An 18,225-nucleotide genomic window follows, 5' to 3' on the forward strand; every position below is an offset into this window, starting at 1 on the left:
ATGGTTAAAGGAAAATCTATGTCACATTTGAATGATTCCTACACAATATTTAGTGAATAAATAAAGTCTAAAGCAGCTGTAGATAAGATAAACTTTGACATCAAAAGTTAAGGGAGACTGGAAAAAAATCAGACGCCCACTTCAGCCTCTGTGAAAATATTCTCTTACACTAATGCCGTCTGATAAAGATCACTGGTCTAGCATATGCTGGACTGTTTGGCTGATCTGCTCATGTTTGTGTTGGACCTCAGTGGCGCGGGAGCAGCTGCTGCAGACCGAGGAGTACGACCTGAACGTGGTGCGCCTGTGCATCCAGGTGTACCTGCAGGACGAGAGCGGCCACTACACCCGACCTCTCAACCCCATCGTCACAAACCCCATCTACGACAACCGTGAGTACCCGAACCCTGTCAGGGACCCTCTGTCTGAGTCACAGCACATCTTGATGAAGGGCAACACAGCTGACGGCTCCCACCAGATTTCAAAACAATGTTCCTTTGGTTTCTCAACTCCGATGGTCGTAATAATGACGCGATGGACTCAGAACCAGCACATTTGATAGAAGGCACAGTTTGTACCAAATGATCAGTTTTGCAAGACGTATATGTCTGCGTTCACTTGTAATACTAGCAGGCATGTTGCACACACAGAAAGAGGAAGTTCTTTATAAAGCACTCAGCAGGCCTCAAACAACACCGTTACCATGGCTCACATCCTCTTCTGACAGCACACATGTGACCTTTTTTTTTCTTTTTGAAAAAAAGAGTTTCTAAATGAACATGGAGTCAAAACACGTCCAGATTTGATCTTCGCTGCAGGACAACGTCTGACGTTATCTTGATTATTGCTGCAGGCGCCCCAAACACAGCGGAGCTGAGGATTTGTCGGGTCAACCAGAACAGTGGGAGTGTCAAAGGAGGGGATGAGATCTTCCTGCTGTGCGACAAAGTTCAGAAAGGTACAAACCCTCACTTCCCTGCACGTTTGTTGATCTTTTCTTCTTCTTTCAGTCTCAAATAGCTATTTTCCCCCCCTAACATCCCGTCCTGCCTGTCTTACAGATGACATAGAGGTGCGTTTCTTCTCCAGCGACGGCTGGGAGGCCAGAGGCTCCTTCTCCCAGGCTGACGTCCACCGACAGGTGGCGATCGTCTTCAAGACGCCGCCGTACCACAACACCTCCATCACAGAGTCGGTCACAGTGCAGATGCAGCTGCGCAGACCCTCTGATCAGGAAGTCAGTGAACCCATGGACTTCAGATATCTGCCTGACAACAAAGGTACGACACTCCCCCCTCTTCTTTTTTTGGTGGGTAAAAATGTAGTTTAGTAACATTTTAATGACTGAGACATTCTTCTGTGTTCCCTATAGACCCCTATGGCTACAGTGAGAAAAAACGTAAACGGGAATACTTGATGAAGATATCCGGATTGACGGGTAAGAGCGACGGCCCAGTATGCTCAACGCCATCTGTTTTGTGCTATGTTCACACCGGGCTCAGAAATTTAAAAAAAAAATGGATTAGAAAGAACGTGTTAAGAAGGAAGCATCAGAGCAAGAATGGTTAATCTGACAAATGAAATGACAGAAATAACTACCGATTTCTCTTGGAACCAGCGGGTTCTTCCTATTTGGAACACGGGAGGGGAGGGGTTAAGCAGTCCATCTTTATACAGTCTATGCTTGAAAGTTAAACCAGTTGAACTTCGATAGTGAGATATCGATGGCGTATTTTTGCCAACCGTTTGAAAATTGAGCATTCTTTCATACATCGGATTAGAGCTGTGAAAGAAAACGCCTGGAGCAAGATTCACGATATTTGCATCACTTTGATATTTCACACCAACCTTCTTCCAATTAAGAGTTGTTTATTTATTTAAAACAAGAGACAGAAGAACATCAATCACATGAAATGTTGAAAGATGGGCCAGATTATAGCAAATGTTGCAAGTTTCCTCTTATAGTCCCTTGGGAAGTGAGAACAAGTAAAAGCATTAGCCATCCTGTGGGAAATCCCATTATATGTTAGCATCAAGCTAGCGAACTTTAGCTTTATGTGTTAGATCGATCTCTACTTTGGTGGATCGATTATTGATCTATGAAGCTTGAAGTGATTAATCGATTTTATCAACCAAGCCCTAGTGAACACCATATGCTAAAAGTGCGTTCAAGAACTTGAGTTCTTGACCATCACATATCCGGTATCTTAACAGTCTTTCCTTCCTTTAGGAGGTCCTTTTGCTGATCTGGTGATGAAGAGACAAAAGGCCATACCTCAGAGTATCATGCATAAAGGTAACTAGTGTCCCTCTCATGGTTCGAATGGTGATGAAAGTCTGGAGAGCACTGCTGAACTCTCGCCTCTTGTTTTCAGATGCAGCCAACATGTACAGGCCGAGTCCAATGCAGCAGCAGCTCAACATGTCCAACCAGTCGTATATCCAAACCCCTCAGAGTGGGATGATGCCCTCCAACTTACAAATGGGTAACCCATGGATGAATCCTAACCCAAGACCCTCGGTAGAAACGGTCACCATAAATCCCTCGGCGTCCATGAGCCTCCATGCCAACAGAGGTCAGCCGCTGCCGCCGTCCTGCGAGTCTGGTTACCGCCAGAGACTGGAGCACGGCGGCTGTGAGGGGAGCACTCTCCCTCAGCTGTCGGTGCGGGACCTGCAGTGTTTAGACACCGCTCCCCAGCAGGCGGCGATGAGCCAGTCCGAGTCTCAAATGCTGTACCACCAGCAGCAGCACCAGAGGGAGGAACTCCCATCCAATCCCCAAAACCACATGAGCAGCCAAAGCCAGGGTCTGCCGGGTATGTGGACCAACTTCAACGCGCTGAGCACCGTTCAGAACAACTTTAACGGGTCGGGACCTTCGGGCGGTGGAGGGAGTTTTTCATTCTTCCAAGACACGGAGGGGGATGATTTCCTGAAGGGCCTGGTTGGGGGGATGTCGCAGACGGGCTTCCAGCTGAAGCAGGAGCCCCAGATCTCCACCGGACAAGACGGCAACTCTCCTGCAATGCCCAATCCCAGAGAGAATCAGGAGAACACCTACACCAACCTGCTGCCCCGCATCACCAGCAACGGCGCCAGCATGGATCCAAGGAGGCGGGACGGCGTCACGCAGGCCTTCAAGAACCTGCAGAATCCCTACGCAAACAAGGGCATGTCCTCTCAAGGCCACTACAACAATGTGGATGACTGGCTCAAAGCCCCTCGGCAAAATGACTAGAAAGGGACTCATTTTTGGGGATCGAGTCAAATCCAGTTTAACCCTCTAGAGCAAGAAATGTTCTTCGGTCTACGCCAGCCCCGTTGCCCCGGCAACCATTGGCGTGTGGACTTGCTGTTGGCAGTCAGCTGGACCCACAGCCCACTCTGTGTTAAGGTGGTTCAAGCTTTTCTTTTCTGAATTTAAGGAGGAACTCGCCGAGGAGAGCATCCTAATCCCACTCCCGTCGGGATGTATGGGTCATTTTTGATGTTTCTCAGGAATTTCTACTAAAGTAAATTCTATCTAGAGACCAAAAAAACGTTTTCTTTTTTTCTTTTGGCGGTTTAATGCCTCAGATGCAGTGAGGCAGCTGGTTTGGTCGCGTTGACTCAGCAGGTCCACTCTGGATCAACCCAGACCAGCCAGCAAGCTAAAGGCTACACAGCCAAAGTCGCGTGAATGTACTTACAGATCTTGTGGAAAATATTTTGTTTTTAAAAAAAAATGATTAATTTGCATTTTTCAATGGATCAAAGGTCTTTGTGTGAATTTGCTGAAGATGTAAAGTATGTGTTTTTTATTAGTGCCTTTGTTATTAAGTGCACGCTGTACAAACATGATAGGCGCAGTTGGAGTGAAGGCAGCTTTGACTGTCAGAAACTGCCAGAGTACGGAAATTTCCATTGAGGAAGTGGGGAGGACGGATGCTGGGGCGTCCGTCCTCCGTAATGACTATGTCATACCAGTGATCTCATCTGTTATGCCGAGTTGTCAAAGCGTTTTTCTTTGCTTTATTAACTGGCATCCAATTATCGTTTTATTTAGTTGTGTTCTTATGAAATCGTTTGTGTACATGAATGTGTGATGACAGACCGGCTTTAGCCGGAAAACGTTGCTACTTTCTACTGATTTCAACTCTTGTTTTCTTCCTTGATGCCTTACTCAGGCCTTATGTGCTTTACTGAAAGTGTCTTTTTTGATGCACTTTTTGTACATTGTGCTAATTTACAAGTTTTGAATTTTTTTACGTGATCAATTCTCAATAAAAATGGTTTCTAAAGCTCTTCTTGTCCATTTTGAATCATCATTTGTACAAAATGCATATGGTTACTTTTTAACTGTTAACACGATCAACATAATTCCAGTAGATTGTGAAGGAGAAAAGCGGCGTGAGCTCACGCCGCTTTTCTCCTTCACAATCTACTGGAATTACGTTGATCGTGTTAACGATTGAAAAGTTGCAATACGTTGAAGATTTTGTGCTTAGTTGTCATCGGCAATGCCTCAGGTGTTAAAGGGTTAAAGAAGCTCTGATGTGAATTTAGGAAAGTAGATTTAGAACTCCTGACCCCCTGAGTGAAGAGTTTCAGCCTCACAAGTTCCACTGTTAGAGGAAACCTTCCTCCTGATTTACTTTAAGCTTAATTTTCATCATATATGTCCTCGGTTATGAGAAAAACTGCCACAAGAACATGTTAAAAACACCATTTTTTTTGGATTGATGATGGAATGATCACCTCTTTGTAGCAGTCATCTGTTGTAGAATTAAACAAAGATGTAGGTATTACAGACGAGCCAAAAAAATCACTAGAAATGCTAAATATTTCAGTTAAAAGACGAAGGTGGAAATGAACAGTGACAAAATACGAAGAAGTTTGTTTTGAGAAATCCTGAAGACGACCACAACACAACTAAAGATTTCTCAAGGCTTAATCAAAAACAAAAAAAAACGAGAGGAAGTCCAACTGGAGGGAGGAGCTGTCAGGAAAACAAAAAAATGTGACTAAAGTTTGGTTTTTAAGAGATTCAAATAACAATCAGAAGTTAAAGAAGTAAAAATGGTGTTTTGTGGGATTTCAACACGTATCAAGACTCACAGATGTCTGTCAGAGGTGTGACCACTGAAGTTGCTCCAGTTTTTTTTTACTGTCATTTCAGAACAAACTTCCTCACTTTCTTTGCAGTTCCTCTTCTCTCTGTTTCATATTTAGTTTTTAAACTGCCAATCATGTTTCTGTCTGATCTTTGAACAGATGCTCCAGAGATTCGGTCAGGTCTTTTGTCTTATTTCAGATGTTCCTGTGTTTTGTTTTTTTAGCCTTTAAAAGTTAAAGCAAATGGTCACCTCACTAAGTCTGTTTCTACTGATTTCTTCTTTATTATCCATGTGTCAAAATCAAGGCCCGGGGGCCGGATCCGGCCCTCCGTGTTATTATATCCAGCCCTGTAGATCATTTTATTTTATAGTTATTAATGACCCGATGTTATCTTGCGTTTATTTCTAACTTGTATAATTTAGACAAAACATATTTTTATGGAGAGTAAAATATTGAAACTTATTTAAGGTTTAAGTTGATATTATTCTGGAATAATATTCCTGACTTTTTATTATTCATAGTTATGTTAAAAAATGATTATTTTAAATTTAAAAAAAAAATGGCATTCTGCTAGTTTTATGGACTATTTTGACATTTACTAAGATTTTTGAGGCCGTTTTGGAGTTTAGCTAATATTTCAACTACATGCTAACTGTTTTGGCTAATTTAGGCTTTCCTTTTCTATTTTATATGCCAATTTGAAGTTTAGCTTTTTTTCATCTACATGTTAGCTGTTTTGGCTAACTAAACTTTTTTTCAAAGTTTTTTTTATGCTAATTGGGCATTTAGCTAATAATTTGACTGGCTATCACATTTAGCGGTTTCAGTTATCAGCTTTTCATTTTTAGCTATCAATTTCAGCATCTTCAGCTATCAGCACTAGCATCCTCCGTGGCCAAATTCAGCTTACTATATCACAGGTAATGGTATATATCTAGTTCATAAATATGTAAAAACTACATGTAAAAATGTAGTTTTAGAGTGTTCAATAATGTCTAACCTGTTTCGACCTGTGACTTGTTTGTTTTGGCCTCGTGTGCGATTGAGTTTGACACCCCCACCATAATGTGAAGGATTTATTGCTCAGTGCAGAGGTTACACTAGAACCTGTAACTATCTATGTTGAGTCAGTCTCTTTGTAAATTAGTACTTAGTGTTTTTAATATTTTCTTGTAGTATTTTTCTGATGATGGAGGACAAAAAATTAAGCTCAAATGTGCATTTCTGAGTATTTCTTTATTCAAATCCTTGTGAATCAGGAGCAGCACAGGCCCCCTGTGCATCCACGTAAAGACCACTAGATCCATGTACGTATCTGGTTCAAAACTGTGCAGATGGACAGCTCCAATATTTTTGTTGCACCGGTCGTGTTAGATTGGAGGGATGATGGCCGCGAGAGACATAAATAGAGAACCTTAAGTATGGCGATGGGAAGGGGAGGCGGGGTTGCTCCGCCCCGGTGGTCCCACCCACAATTCAAAGGTGAATTTCTAATGACTAATAACTAGTGCTGCTCTGCAAAACCTTCATCCTGGAAAAGGACACAGGATTTTTTTAGGGCTAAAAACAGAATATCTATAATTAAAAGACCCACTGGGAACACTTAAATTTTTTCAAAAGATGATCCGAGGGACTAAGAAGGGATTTCAAGTAGCATAAATTTCCTCTAAAACCAAATAGTGTAGAAGACAATTGATCCACATCCTAAAAGTTGGAGGAAATAAATTCTTCTCTTTGAGAATAACAACCATTATTATATTCTTTGCTCTAATATTGAGATTAAGATTGTGTGGGATTACACCAAATGTTCCAGGAATTGCTGAAGCTGTTTGTAGAACACATGAAAATACTCTAAATATTTGAGCTCTCCACAAACGTCCTGAGGCCTAACGCTGCTGTGATTTGGGGTGGGAGGAGCTTAAATATGCAGCATAAGCACAGACAACCGGTTCTGATTTGAGCTTCACGAAGAATACAGAAGGACCTGCTTCCTGGTAGCTCTCAGATGCTCACATCAGTACTCAGGAATTCAGTTTTGACAACAGGAAAACCACTCAGGCTGCTGATGACTGCCCAAACACTATCAGTCCTGGGATCTACAAGCCATTTCCTCAAATACTGTAAACCCTTTTAGAGGAATAACTTATTTTTCTGTCAAAAATTCTTAGATTTTACACCAAACTTCTTCATGGAAGTTGAGATGGCAGCATACGTAAAATGTTTTTAACTACTTAACAGGCAAACTTTCTGTTATTCAAGTCATGTCAGTTCAACATCTCTACCACAGAAGACCAAACTCTCAGTGTAAACACATTATAGAGTGGATTCTTTGAAGTGCTCCCCTCTTTTTAAGTAACTTTTTCCATTACTTCTGTTTTTGTGTTCCTTTTCTAATAAATCTAAACATTAAGCTCTGTGTTTATTTGTGTGATGTATTCACACCTCTCTAAAATAAAATATATATATTAGGAATAAAGCAGCAACATTAAAATGTATGGTGTCCCACAGGGTTCCATGTTTGGGAATGTGCACTTTATGTGTCTTAAAGATTTTGAAAGCATGACTTGTCAGACTCCAGCTGCTGAGAGCTGATGTGATGCTGCTTCCTGTCTTTGCAGCAGATAGAGCAGAGACATCCAAAAAACCAGCAGCACACCGGAGTCATCTCCTGCCCCACAAGCTCAAGGCCTAGATGACCCACAACATCTCCAGGCAACACTGCTGAACCTCCTGTTAAATACCTAAAACGAATCCGAATCTCCAACCAATAAGAAACTAGAAAGGTTGCTTTACCTGCGATGATGCTAGTGTGAATGCTTTATCCTAAATGTGGTCATTGAAGATGCTGAAGAAATTTGCTTTAAATTAATAAAATAATGTCCTCAACATGCTGAACGTTTTGATGCCAATATTGTAGAGATTTCAAAAGAGTACAAAGAATTTGAAGAATTTCATGAAAAATCACAAAAATGTGCACAAAATTTTAACATGCATAAGAGGTATATATACCAAAAATGTCACACAATTAGACAGATTACAGATGGGTGTCTCAAAGAAAGCCATAGATCTCCAAAATCAGGGTGGAGACTGAAGTTCCTCTCTTTAGAAAAAGGTTGGTCAGCACATAAAGGTTTGTAGGACAGCCTTCTGTCACTTGAAACTGATAGGAACACTCAGTAACTTTATATTTGTGTTACTTCTGTTTTCTTTTGTTTGGATTTGGTGTTTGGTTTAGTTCTGGGTTCAGTTCTGTCTGTTTGTTCTTCATTCTTCTCTGTTGCAATTAATCTTCACATTTATGAATCTCTGAAGCATCAATGTGAAGGCTGTGGGTTCTGAGGTTCATAATCATCTTCTTTTCTACTGTTATTTCTAATTTGGAACATTTTATTTTGTTGTGTGAAGACAAAAAGAAGGATTAACCTTATTTAGAGTTCCACTTCGATAATCTTTTGATCTATTTCAAGAGTGTTCCCAGGTGTCATTTAATTATGATTATGATGTTTTTTAGCCAAAATCAGAAAGCCTGTGTTGTTTCCATAGTTTTTTGTGTTGTGGGTGGGACCCTTAGTAACCCGCCCCCTTCCCCTCCCTCTTACCAACAGATGTCTATACTCCTGCTAGCTTACAGCCCCTCACACCCCCAAGCTAACTAAAATAGCGAGCAATATTGTACAGTTTTGATCCAGATTCCAGCTCAGACGAGGAAAACAAAGACGTTTATGGATCTACAGTATTAATCTGCAAGTGGATGCATCAGAATGGAGCAGAGAATCGGATTGTCTTTCTCTGAACGTGCTTCCAAACCTCAAATACGATCTTTTTCAAACAGCACTTTTTTTGTCTTCTCCTAATTTACAGTTACTTGAATAATGGAATGATAATGTTAATTTTCTTCATATATCTCCTCCATCATATGACCAAAAATGTCACAAAAACAAAAATTAGTTATTTAAGTTTTCAACTTCAGTTTTCCCCTTTGCTTGTCTTTTGATTTAAAGTCTTAATATCTAGTATTTTAGTCAAACTAACTTGTTGCTCTTAATTAATGACACAATGATTCAAGTAATATTATAGAAAAAATATTTTTAAGAAATATATATTTAATTAAAAAAAATAAAGATCTGTAAAAATAATTAATTATTTTGTCCGTTCCATTCGAGTTCCTGTGTTTCTTTATTGGGTGCAATTCATTAATCTGACTATAAACTGTAACATTTTATTGGATAGAAGTTTGAGCTTTAGAAATAGAAACTGCTCAGGCTGAGGTCACTGCTGCTTATTTTAACTTGTCATTCTATCCAGAAAAACTCCAATCTGGGATTTATCTCTGCAAAAAAAAGATTAAATCACAAAATATTCAGGGGTGGAGCTAAGGGGGAGACGCAAAAAGCTTGACCCCTGACTTTAGAGTCAATATTAGTATCATAAGTGATGAAGATAAAGAAATCATCAGTATAAGGTTTTTGCTAGAATAACAAAAGCAACATTTTTAAACAAAATAAAAACTTGAATAAAACTTTAATAGAAATATTCTAACTCCCCCATATAAAATGCTTTAGCTCCGCCCCTGACACTGAACGAGAAGTGTGTCATAAACCAGACAGAACACACCAATAATAATAATAGGTGATTTGTTTTCAGTTTTCCTTTTGAACTTTTTCACATGATTGAAATGAGAAGTCTTCCCTTGCATAATAAAGGAAATCCTGCGGCTGCAGCTGCTGCTGTTGAGCAACATCAGTCTAGGGGGCGGCCGTGGTGCAGTGGTAGGGCGGTCGACTCCTGATCAGAAGTGAGCTGGTTCGACTCCGCCTTGCCCGCCCATGTGTCGAAGTGTCCTTGGGCAAGACACTGAACCCCGAATTGCCTCTGGTGGGAGGTTGGCGCCAGTGTTCGGCAGCGGAGCCACCACCAGTGTGTGAATGTGCGTGTGAATGGGTGAATGGGTGAATGGGTCTGTGACTGTGAAGCGCTTTGGGCCCTCGAAGGAGGATAGAAAGCGCTATACAAGTATACGCCATTTACCATTTACCATTTAGGATGAGGTGCAGAAGCCCAAACCTTTGCTTCTCTATAGGTTTAGCTTTTAGAAAAACCGTCACAGACTCGTTTTTTATTAAAGCGTTTGTTTCTCATGTCTCACCTCTGTCTGGTGACGCCACTCATTCTAACACTTTCCTCGAATGTTAGGGGGGAATTCACAGTCAGGTGGAGGTTTGAGGACAGCAGTCCCCAGTGCAGCGTCTTTTCCTTACAGTACACACTCGTTTGAAGCTGCAGCTTATCTCAGAAATCGGTCTTCTGTAATATTTAGGCACTGATTTGCAATGAATGGACTGTTTGAGAAGAGTTTGCTCTCCACAAATCCAACATTTGATTGAAATCTTGTTTCCTAAAAGCTGTTGTCCTCAGGCGTCATTACCCAAGAACCAAGGATGTACTTCGATGTTTATTTCTCTCGTATTGGCAGATTGAGGAGAAATGCTGCATGCAGCTTCCTTCCTGCCTCAGTGTGAAGAACCACAGTGAACCCTGATTTCACCTCACTGCACAGGTTACAAACAGCTGTGTTTGCTTTCACTTTGATCGCTTTCTGACAACACTGGTCCTTAAAATGTTGGTTTTCTGCTGTCATTTGGCAGTGACGTTAATAAAGGAGATGCTGACGCTTCCGACTTCTGTTAAAGAATTTAAGTGACACCAAAACTGCAACACTAAATGACCCAAAGCCTGACTTACTTTCCCCATTAAATAACGCACTTTCTAAATTGAAGAAAACTGTTGAAGAATTTCATTTTTTTATGAAGTTTTTTTCAGTGATTTTGTTTTTTTTCATGTTCTGTTTTCAACTGTCTCAATGACACTGTCATACTCAATTCCTGACAACAAGACTGACAAAAATACCAAAAAAATAAGAAATATAAAAAAAAATAAAAATAAATAAATAATAGCAGAAAATTTATGTTTTTAAGTTGAACCCTTTTACCAGTTTTTAACTTTCTGATGAGTACACATATGAAGAAAATTAAGCTTAAAATTACATTTTTGAGAATTTCTTTATTTAAATTAGAGAAAAAGATTGTATTTGTCATAAAGAAAATACACTAGGGGGTCACAAGCGCTCTGCTCCTATTCTGATGTATTCACTTGCAGACAAATAGATCCATGAACGTCTTTGTTTTCCTCATCTGAGCTGGAATCTGGATTGAAATTTTACGGCTCCAATGTTGATTATCATTTTTGCACCTCCATTAATGTTAGCTTGGAGGTGTGAGGGCCTGTAAGCTAGCAGGAAAGAGTGTAAACATGGAGGGTAATGATGGAGGGTTTACTCCACTCCAACGGTCCCAACCACAAATCAGAGGCAAATTTCTGATGAACTACTGCTGCTCTGCACAAACTACACTGAAAAAAGTGAAACAGTGGATCAAATTTTTAAATATAGTTAATTTGTTACATTTAAAATGATTAGTTTTCATCAAATTAACATTTCTGCTTGGTGGTTTATTCAACTTGAACATTTAATTTGATTAAAACGTATTGATTTTAAATGTGACAAATTACAGAGCTTCTGTTAATTGATCCAATATTTCACTTTTTACAGTGTATGTCCTAGGAAATTGCAATTTTTAAAAATTATTGGTAACACTTTATAATAAGATTGCTTAACAAGCTTTATTAACACATTAACAAACATTATTAATGTGTTTTTAGGATGTTTATAAGACATTTATAACCATAATAAGCCAAATGAGGTTTATTAACATACTTAGTGAGATTCATCAACATCTAAAGTGGGACCATTGTCTACAAAAGCCATATTAATAAACTGCTTACAAGCTTAACAAATGTATTAAAACCTTTATCAACATTATACTGAGTGTTTTGCAGCACCTCATCTGAGGTGTTACTGGATTGAGACTTTAATAAACTTAAATTAACTACATGGACGAATTAAACTCTTCACAGATGGACAATTAAGTTTTTTTATATCTTTGCATAATTAACTCTGAAGTTTGCAAAGCTGAGTCACAAATGATGGGAAATTGTTAACAAAGAAAGAAAAAAGAAAAGAAAAAAGCTGTTAAAGTTTCCCAAAAGTTTCAGTTTTTTGCTTTTATCTAAATAATGTACACAAATATTACTAAAAACATGTTTTTTAAAGATATTTTAGTGCTGAAGTGCACAGAATATGGATAAATAAGTTTTTTAGAGTGAAAGTTCTGCAGGTGTGTGTGTTTTTCCACGCAGAGCGTGCTGTGCACGTGCCAGAGCGTGCATGCGGTGCCGTCACAGCCCTGCTCACTGTGTGTGTTTCATTTGATGTTTCCTACCCATGTCCTGGAAAAGGCAAGCTGAACCTGCTTAACCACCTATTTCCAGTAACGCGCCTCTTCTGCGGCTCGGGCCCGCCCTTCAACCCCCCCGCCTCCATCACAGAGCCGGCTCTGTTCTGTCACACTCCACCTGATCGTCCCTGCAGCAGAGGAGACGCCACGCAGCAGCTCTGTCGTCACAGAAACTTCTGACTTACTAATAAGCGATCTGAGATCACTAGACTCTGTTCAACCCTTTGATAAGATTCTCATTGTTACACACATTTTGATGTTTAGTCAATAGATGCATCATGTGACTATGCTTATAGTAAAAATGTGGTATATGACCAATTCTGAGTGTGGTTTCAGATTCATTCTTAACATGATTCCCTCTGATTGTGTAACTCACAGTTGCTCTTTTCCACTGAAGAACGTTCCGATGAAATATGAAGAACGGTTCTGATCTTCTCCTGCAATTTGCAAGCTTCCTCCAGCACATTTTAATTACAGGTTGGACACATTATGCACTGCAGAAATGGCTCCCTCTGCAAGACCTAACTCATGTTTGAGAGCTGGGAAAATCCCTCTGAGCAGCCTCAGAGATGCATGTTGTTCAGGAGTAAAGCATTAAAAGTATTCATGAAAGAAAACTTTCTGTTTGCTCCAAAGCAGATCTGACTTTAAAAAGCAGAGTGAAAATCTTCGTCTTACTTCTGAAATTTCAAGCAATTTCTCAAGCTGTTAACTAAAACATGTTTCAAAATGAGATGAAACACGCTGTGCATCCACTGAAATCTAATAACGCAGAGGGTTACCACATTTCTCTGACAATTTAAAAGAGACTAATCACTTTATCTTGCTGTGGTTTTCAGCCATCCTAGTGTGGAAACCGAGTTATGCTGTGTTTTATTTATCATGAAAGTCTGGACCTGGAAATGTCACTGCTGACTGCTTTCACATGCTTGATTAAATTGTATTCATCAAATTCCATTTAAAACTAATCTTGTTGGGTAATAAGAAAAAAATGTTTTGCATAAATAGTTACTTAAACTGAACAAAAATGTAATTTCATCAGTAAAATGTTGAATTTTCACTCTGAAGAATTTCCCTGAGCAAAAAGTAGTACACTAATAGTTTATTTTGTTAAGTACACTTAAGAATAAAATAATAAAGTATACTAACCAAAAACTTCTTCAGACTAAATTGGAACATAGTAAACTTATATTATTCTTATACATACATACCATCAAATTTATGTGCAAAAGCTTATATATATATATATATATCAACTATATACATAGATATAGATCATAAAGTAAGCTTCAAATATATATATTATCACATTTCTGTGTAAAAGCTTAAAAACAACAATAGCAGATTAAAGCCATCGAGGATAACCCTGAGATTCCTCTAAATAAGAAAGAAATGATATATGTATATATATATTCTATATATATATAGAATATATATATATATAGCTACAGTATATAAGGTAAGCTTCATGTATACAACAAGCTATAGGTTGTTTAAGGATACTTGTAGTACACTTACAGGGCCTATATCTTGCTATTTTTAGCCCTGTCAGAGTAAACTATATACACATGTAAAGGATAATATATTACCTTTACAAACTAAAGAACATTTTTTTTAAATGAAATATTAGTTCTTTTTGTGAACTCTTTTCCTACCTGGAAGCAAGACGATTCGATCTCTGAGGCTGCCGCCCATTTTATGACGTCAATCTAGAGCCGGCCTAGGCAAAGGGTCTGTGTTTCGCCAACGAAAACAATCAACAACCAAACTTTTGCAAATATCCATATTGTGCATATAAAAAGAAAGTGTTTTGCAGATCACCGGTAGCTCCGTGAAGAAAGTTGGTGTGTGTGTGTTAAAGCAGATTCACACCAAACTTGATTCGTAGGGCGGAGGAGGCCAGTTTCAGTGTTAAGTCAATGGAACAGACATGACATGAGAGGATCTGAAGTCCCACGTCACGATTTGAACAACCGGAGCCAAGTTCTGCGGAACAGCCAAAACTTAAATACCTAAAGTTTGACAGGTCGCCGCATACCATCTACAAATCAGGTTTTCAGTGACTTTCGCTCCCGCGGCGGAGCTCACTCACTCCAGCAGACAGTGAGCCACTGTGGGGTGCAGAGGCTGCCAGCTCTGGCCTCATCGAAACATTAAAAAAGAAAGCAAAAAAGGTCCCCTTATTTTATTTTTTTCCCCTTGGGTTTTACGAGACAGTCTTTCAGCTCAGCCACAGAGACACAGAAACACAGTGGAAGAGGCTGTCATATAGACACAGCTCTCTGTACCAGGAAAATCTACTGATGTTTTTGTAGAAATCTCCACAATAAATAATCAAACTGTCCAATTAGGAAGCAGCACTGACAATCAATTTCACATGTTTCTGTGCAAGTGGAAAAGATAACATAGAAATAACAAGCCATCTGCGAGACATCTCCAATAAAGGAGTGGTTCTCCAACTGTTGACTACAAACAACCTCTCTGTCCTTATGTCTTCTGGTTGATGTTTTGGTGACATTTGAATGCTGACAGTGTTGTCACTCCAGCGATACCATGAAACGCTCTCTACAACCCACACAACCGGCCCAGGTAAAGCAACTCAACCAGGACGACACATGAATGCTGTGGTGAGAGGGTTTGTTGTCGGCATGATGTCCAGAGCAAGAAGGTGCTATCAGGAGACAGGCCAGTACTTCAGGAGATGTGGAGGAGGCCGTAGACCACCAACAGGAGGAGCACTGCCAGAGTCTTGTGACAGAGTGTCCGCACTGAGACTGGAAGGTCATGAGTTCAAATCCTGGCTGAGTCATACCAAAGACTCCAAAAATGGGACCCAGTCCCTCCCTGCTCGACACACTGCATTAAGGGGCTGGTTTGGGGGGTTATACCACCAAAGGGTTCTGGAGTGCGGCTGTGTCTACAGCTCATCACTACCCCAGGGGATGGGTCAAATGTGGAGAAAATTTTCACATACAACTTTAAAATCACCTCCAGCAGACTCCATGAGGGGGGCATGTGGACCCAACATCCACAGGTGGGAGTTGCGCTGCACCCCAATACCGTGCAAGAAGCTTGGCATTTGCTAGATAACACAAAGGTTAGCAAATTTGGCACTGGCACCCTGTGCTCTTCACAGATCTAGGCGTGACAGAGTCTGGAGAGGCCATGGTGAACATTCTGCTGCCTGCCACATTGCCCAACATGACCGGTTTGGCAGTGGTTCAGAAATGGTTTGGGGTGGCATTACTTTGGAGGGCCACACAGCTCTTCATGTGCTCACCAGAGGTTGCCTGACTGCCCTTAGGTACTGAGAAGAGGTTCTCAGCCCCCTTGTGAGACCATGTGCTGGTATAATTAGTGCTTGGTTCCTCCTAATACAAGACAATGTTAGACCTCATGAGGCTGGAATGGGTCAGTAGTTTCTGCTGAACGAAGACCTGAATCCAGTTGGACACATCATGTCTTTGTCCATGCACCAATGCCAGGTTGCACTAAAGACTGCCCAGGAGTTGGTTGATGCTTTGATCCAGGTGAATTTATAAACACAGACTTTTAATAAAAAAAAAAAATCTTTTCAATATCAATGGCTACTGCTAGTCTTTAGCTCTGATTTCTGGTATGTGTACTAACCATAGTCGTCAGGTTGAAGGCATTAGCTCCACTTGAAAATTAGTTTTAGAAATGTTCGTGTCAGAATTCCTGACCTGGACAGAAAAAAAGTCTCCACACATAAATTACAACACCATTTGGCAAGCAATGAATAGCTTAGCAGCCATAAATAGACTGTTCTATGGTAAAGCTGCTGATTTTCCAAAAGTCAAATTAAAACTTGCCTCTTTTTGGTTTGTTTTCTTTACTCCTGTGGCTAAACACATGCTCACCAACATTAAGAGACTGAAAAAAGCCTTAATGTTAGAAGCTAACTAGCTTTCCCTGGTCTGAGAGTATTTTTTAGGCAACTTCCTGTTTTGTTCCACTTTTTTTCATCACAAAGTAGTGATGCCAAAGTAATAAAGCTGGTTCTGTACGTTCCACCAATATTTTCTTGACAGTTCCACTTTTGTAAATGCTTCCAACTTCCCTGTTTGACACGCAGATTTTATGCAATGCTGACTCCCTCTGTATTACAAACACATACACACACACGGAAATACACAACCACTCACAGTGCAACAGAAAGTACCCACACCACTTTCAGGCCAGTCCACCAAAAACACAGCAGGAACCCTGGATTTTCAGAGCGCCGTGTCCGAGGGAGGTCGCATCTCATGACTGACCTTCGGGCGAAGTGTCTTGAGACAGAGGTCACCAAAAGGAAAACAACATGTGAAATAAAAAAATATTTTTCTGATCCATTCAGGAGAAACTACATGTTGTATTATCTACCATTCCTCACGGACAAAGACAGGCTGGACAGAGGGTTCGTATCCATCTCTTTTGTCAGTTTTATGCGCAGAAATAGCTGCTCCTTTCATTTTTTACGTACACACTTTTTCATGCAGACAGGATAAAACATGTCAGTTTAATACGTATCATATTTGTTGTTGACAAAGATTAGGTTATTGCCTCATACAGCACAGACAACCATGAGGATTCAAATATATGATGTAATATTTTACAGTCAGGAGGGTTCTCTCCACTTTTGGTTTTGCTGCGCCTTTGCTTGGGGCTCAGAACTACTTTTCAAGTGAGTGGCAACGCAAGTCCAAAACCAGGTCATGACAGAAAGACCTTCGTGGTTACCGTGCAGCAGGGTCTTGCAAAGCACCGCAGGCAATCCCACCAAACCACTTTATATCAGGTATCTTCAGAACTCTGGCATCTTCTCACCAGATGACACTTAGGATTCCCACCTTTATCTGGCGAACCAAATACCATGATGCTACAGATGACGGAGTCGGCCTCACCCGCCCACGCTGTGGGGATGACACAGAGCTCGTCTCTGGTAGAGTGCAAAGCGACAGCTCTGCACGCGCTCCCCCACATCGCCTGCCTTCACACTTGACATCACAGAGACTCTCTCTTAAAACCACAACTTAGTTTGCACACACTGAAGCTCCAGAACAGTCGCCTTCACTACCGTAACCCACCCTCATCTCAGCCAGGGTTCACTGACGTTTGTGAGTGGGGGGCGAACATTGACATCAGTTGACACTGATCGTCAAATGAAATGCATGCATGTTATAAAGATCTGCATACAGTTTTTAGCTTTTGTGATTGATTTTAAGATAGTAAAACATTTGATATATCACCATCACTTCAGGGCACCAGTTAATAAAAAACACGTCCAATATTAAACTTACTTTTCTGGAGAAAACACAAGTATTACTGACTTTCATACTGAAACCATTCACATCTCTATTTCCAAGTTGGTGGTTTTCTTACTAAGTAAGAAAATTAATGTAGTAAAAAATTTGAATATTGTTCTAAAATATATTAAAATGTATCTGTTACAATATGGTTTGTAAATTGATTGACATTAATATCAGATTTAGATAAAGATGAATTTTTTCTTTATTTTAAATTCATATTCAGTTTATTTTGTTTTTACATTTATTTTTTTCTCATGTTTATTTTAAAATGCATTCTACATTTATTTTAAATAATTTATTTTTAAGCAGACTACCATTGGCATTCTTCACTATTTTCTATTGATTATTTGCGCCCTCTGGTGGACAAAAGTAAAAATGCGTTTGTTAAGGTTCCTTTGAATTACCAGACATTACTAATCGAGTTGATTGCGTTGATGCTTCTTAGTTAGAGTACTTTGAAC

The 18,225-nt window shown here is 40.0% G+C and overlaps 1 protein-coding gene across 1 annotated transcript in view; it reads left to right on the plus strand.

Annotated features, from left to right (window-relative positions):
• rel (v-rel avian reticuloendotheliosis viral oncogene homolog) overlaps positions 1-4,287 on the plus strand; it is a 15,790-nt gene extending 11,503 nt beyond the window's left edge. The window contains exons 6-11 of the mRNA XM_024297006.2: positions 252-392; positions 854-958; positions 1,062-1,280; positions 1,373-1,438; positions 2,231-2,296; positions 2,376-4,287. Of these exons, the coding sequence (XP_024152774.1) occupies positions 252-392; positions 854-958; positions 1,062-1,280; positions 1,373-1,438; positions 2,231-2,296; positions 2,376-3,241 (1,463 nt within the window). The 3' untranslated portion in view covers positions 3,242-4,287. The remainder of the gene's footprint in view (positions 1-251; positions 393-853; positions 959-1,061; positions 1,281-1,372; positions 1,439-2,230; positions 2,297-2,375) is intronic.
• Positions 4,288-18,225: the final 13,938 nt, after the last annotated feature.

This window comes from Oryzias melastigma, linkage group LG15, assembly GCF_002922805.2.
Source record: "Oryzias melastigma strain HK-1 linkage group LG15, ASM292280v2, whole genome shotgun sequence".
NCBI lineage: Eukaryota > Metazoa > Chordata > Actinopteri > Beloniformes > Adrianichthyidae > Oryzias > Oryzias melastigma.